Source organism: Notolepis coatsorum (genome assembly GCF_963971535.1).
Source record: "Notolepis coatsorum genome assembly, chromosome: 4".
Classification (NCBI taxonomy): domain Eukaryota; kingdom Metazoa; phylum Chordata; class Actinopteri; order Aulopiformes; family Paralepididae; genus Notolepis; species Notolepis coatsorum.
Window position 1 is genome coordinate 14233539 of NC_140168.1, and position 2236 is coordinate 14235774.

Sequence of the window (2236 nt, forward strand, 5' to 3'; positions counted from 1 at the left end):
TATACACACCTTCAACACACTATACACACTACACTCTATACACACTTTAACACACTATACACACTTTAAACACTGCTATACACACTTTAACACACTAATACACACTTTACACACTACACACTATACACACTTTACACCTATACACACTTTAACACACACTACACACTATACACACTTTAACACACTATACACACTTTAACACACTACACACTATACACACTTTAACACACTAGCGACTTTGGGTCATTGAAAAGCGCTATACAAATAAAATGAATAATTATTATATCAAGTTTCTATTGGGGAGAATCAAGGCCACGCCGATAACATGACTGTGTGTGTGTGGGGGGAGGGGGGGGGGGGGGACGCGACAGTGGCTCGGGAGGTAGAGCAGTCGTCTGGTAATCCGGAGGTTCCCGGTTCGATTCCCTCTCCTCCCGGGCAGCGTGTCGATGTGTCCTTGAGCAAGACACTTAACCCCTAACTGCTCAAGATGAGCAGGTCGGCACCTCGCATGGTCGCCTCTGCCGTCGGTGTGTTGAGTGAATGGGTGAAATGTGAGGAGCAAATTGTAAAGCGTTTTGGTTAAAAGCTGCTATATAAATGCAGCCATTTACCATTTGTGTCTGTGTGTGTGTGTGTGAATGAATGAAAACTTTATTTAACAGATTGCAGAATGGGTACAATACAGTACGGGCTCAATACACACAATTGTTAAGGGATGCAGACCAGAGAAAGACGTTTGGCTTGTTTACATCAGGGTCCCCCATTTTCAATTCATAGTGACATTTATGACATGTGTATGTGTCGTGTGTGTGTGTGTGTGTGTCTCAGGATCCAGGTGAATGACCAGATAGTGGAGGTGGATGCGGTCAGTCTGGTTGGTGTCACTCAGCTGTTTGCTGCCACCGTCCTGAAGAACACGTCGGGTTTGGTCAAGTAAGTCTCGTTCAGAACTACAACACTCCACATGCCTCAGTCAGTCAGAACTACAACATGCCTCAGTCAGTCAGAACTACAACGTCCCCTGTCAGTCAGAACTACAACATCCAACATGCCTCAGTCAGTCAGAACTACAACATCCAACATGCCTCAGTCAGTCAGAACTACTTTCATCACAGCAGTGATGTCTGGGTGTCCCTGATTCTGAAAGGACTGGCAGCAGAAGATTTAGGTTATAAATGAATGGAAGTAGTTTATTTCGCACAATAAATATAAATGAGAATAACTTGCTGTGAAAAGAAAAAAAATGTATGAAGTAAAATACAAAAATTATAAACAAAACATTCTGAAAAGGAATAGGAAGAATCAGGTCCTATCCCTTATTGCAATATACCTTTTAACAAGTTTTCCAAACACAACATAACATTAATTCATAGATTCTGTAGAGATGGATTTTTATTTATTTATTTTTGCCCTCTTCGGGGACAACTTATTATTTATTATACATTTGAACTATTTACAGTGCAAAATAAAATAAAAAGTGTAGTAAAATAAGAAAATAGTGACATTTCATTGAGGGGGGGAATTCAGACTAGACATTGACAAACAAATTACAACTAAGTACAATGAAGGACAACAACGAATACACATGACAAGGGAAAGGGGGGGGGGGGCAGAGAGGGGAGTAAGTAAAGTAGGGGGTGAGGAGGGGGATTGAGAGAAGGTGGGTTGTGGAGTGGGTGGCTCACAGGTAGAGATAGATTTATGGCGTGATGTCATTGTCTGTTTGGTACCGGACCGCTCGGGCTTAAGAGGTTAATACATAATAGTTATTTTTACAATCAATAGGCTAGTGTCCATCCAGTATTTTTAGAACAAAAACGGCAACAAACGAAAACAAGACAAGTTATGATGTTTACCATCACAGTCTTTCAGCGTCATTAGCACATCAGTGATTTTAGTATATTCTGGTATTCACATTGTCTGACGCTGCATTCGTGACTGAACGCCATTAGTGCTGCCCAGAAGCTCTCGACGATCATTGTTGTCTCCTCCTCCTCGCAGGTTTTTGATTGGTCGAGAGAAGCAGGGGGTGGAGAGTGAGGTGGCGAGGCTGATCAATGAGAGCCTGGAGCTGGAGAAAACAACCGGAGAGGTGGGCGGGGCGTCTTTCAGAGAGGGCTCTAAACTGAGTTTGGGTGTCGATTCTGAAAATGGTTTGACTTGTGTGTGTGTGTCCTTGATGATTTTGTTCTATAGGGCCTTCATAGAGTCTGTTGTTTCCTTTACTGCCATT

At 42.4% G+C, this 2236-nt stretch overlaps 1 protein-coding gene across 1 annotated transcript in view; it reads left to right on the forward strand.

The window, feature by feature from the left end:
• Positions 1-2236, forward strand: part of LOC311226412 (uncharacterized protein) — a gene marked incomplete at both ends in the record, with an annotated part of 44154 nt that overhangs the window by 11221 nt on the left and 30697 nt on the right. The window contains 2 exons of the mRNA XM_084311838.1: positions 832-936; positions 2005-2095. Of these exons, the coding sequence (XP_084167964.1) occupies positions 832-936; positions 2005-2095 (196 nt within the window). The remainder of the gene's footprint in view (positions 1-831; positions 937-2004; positions 2096-2236) is intronic.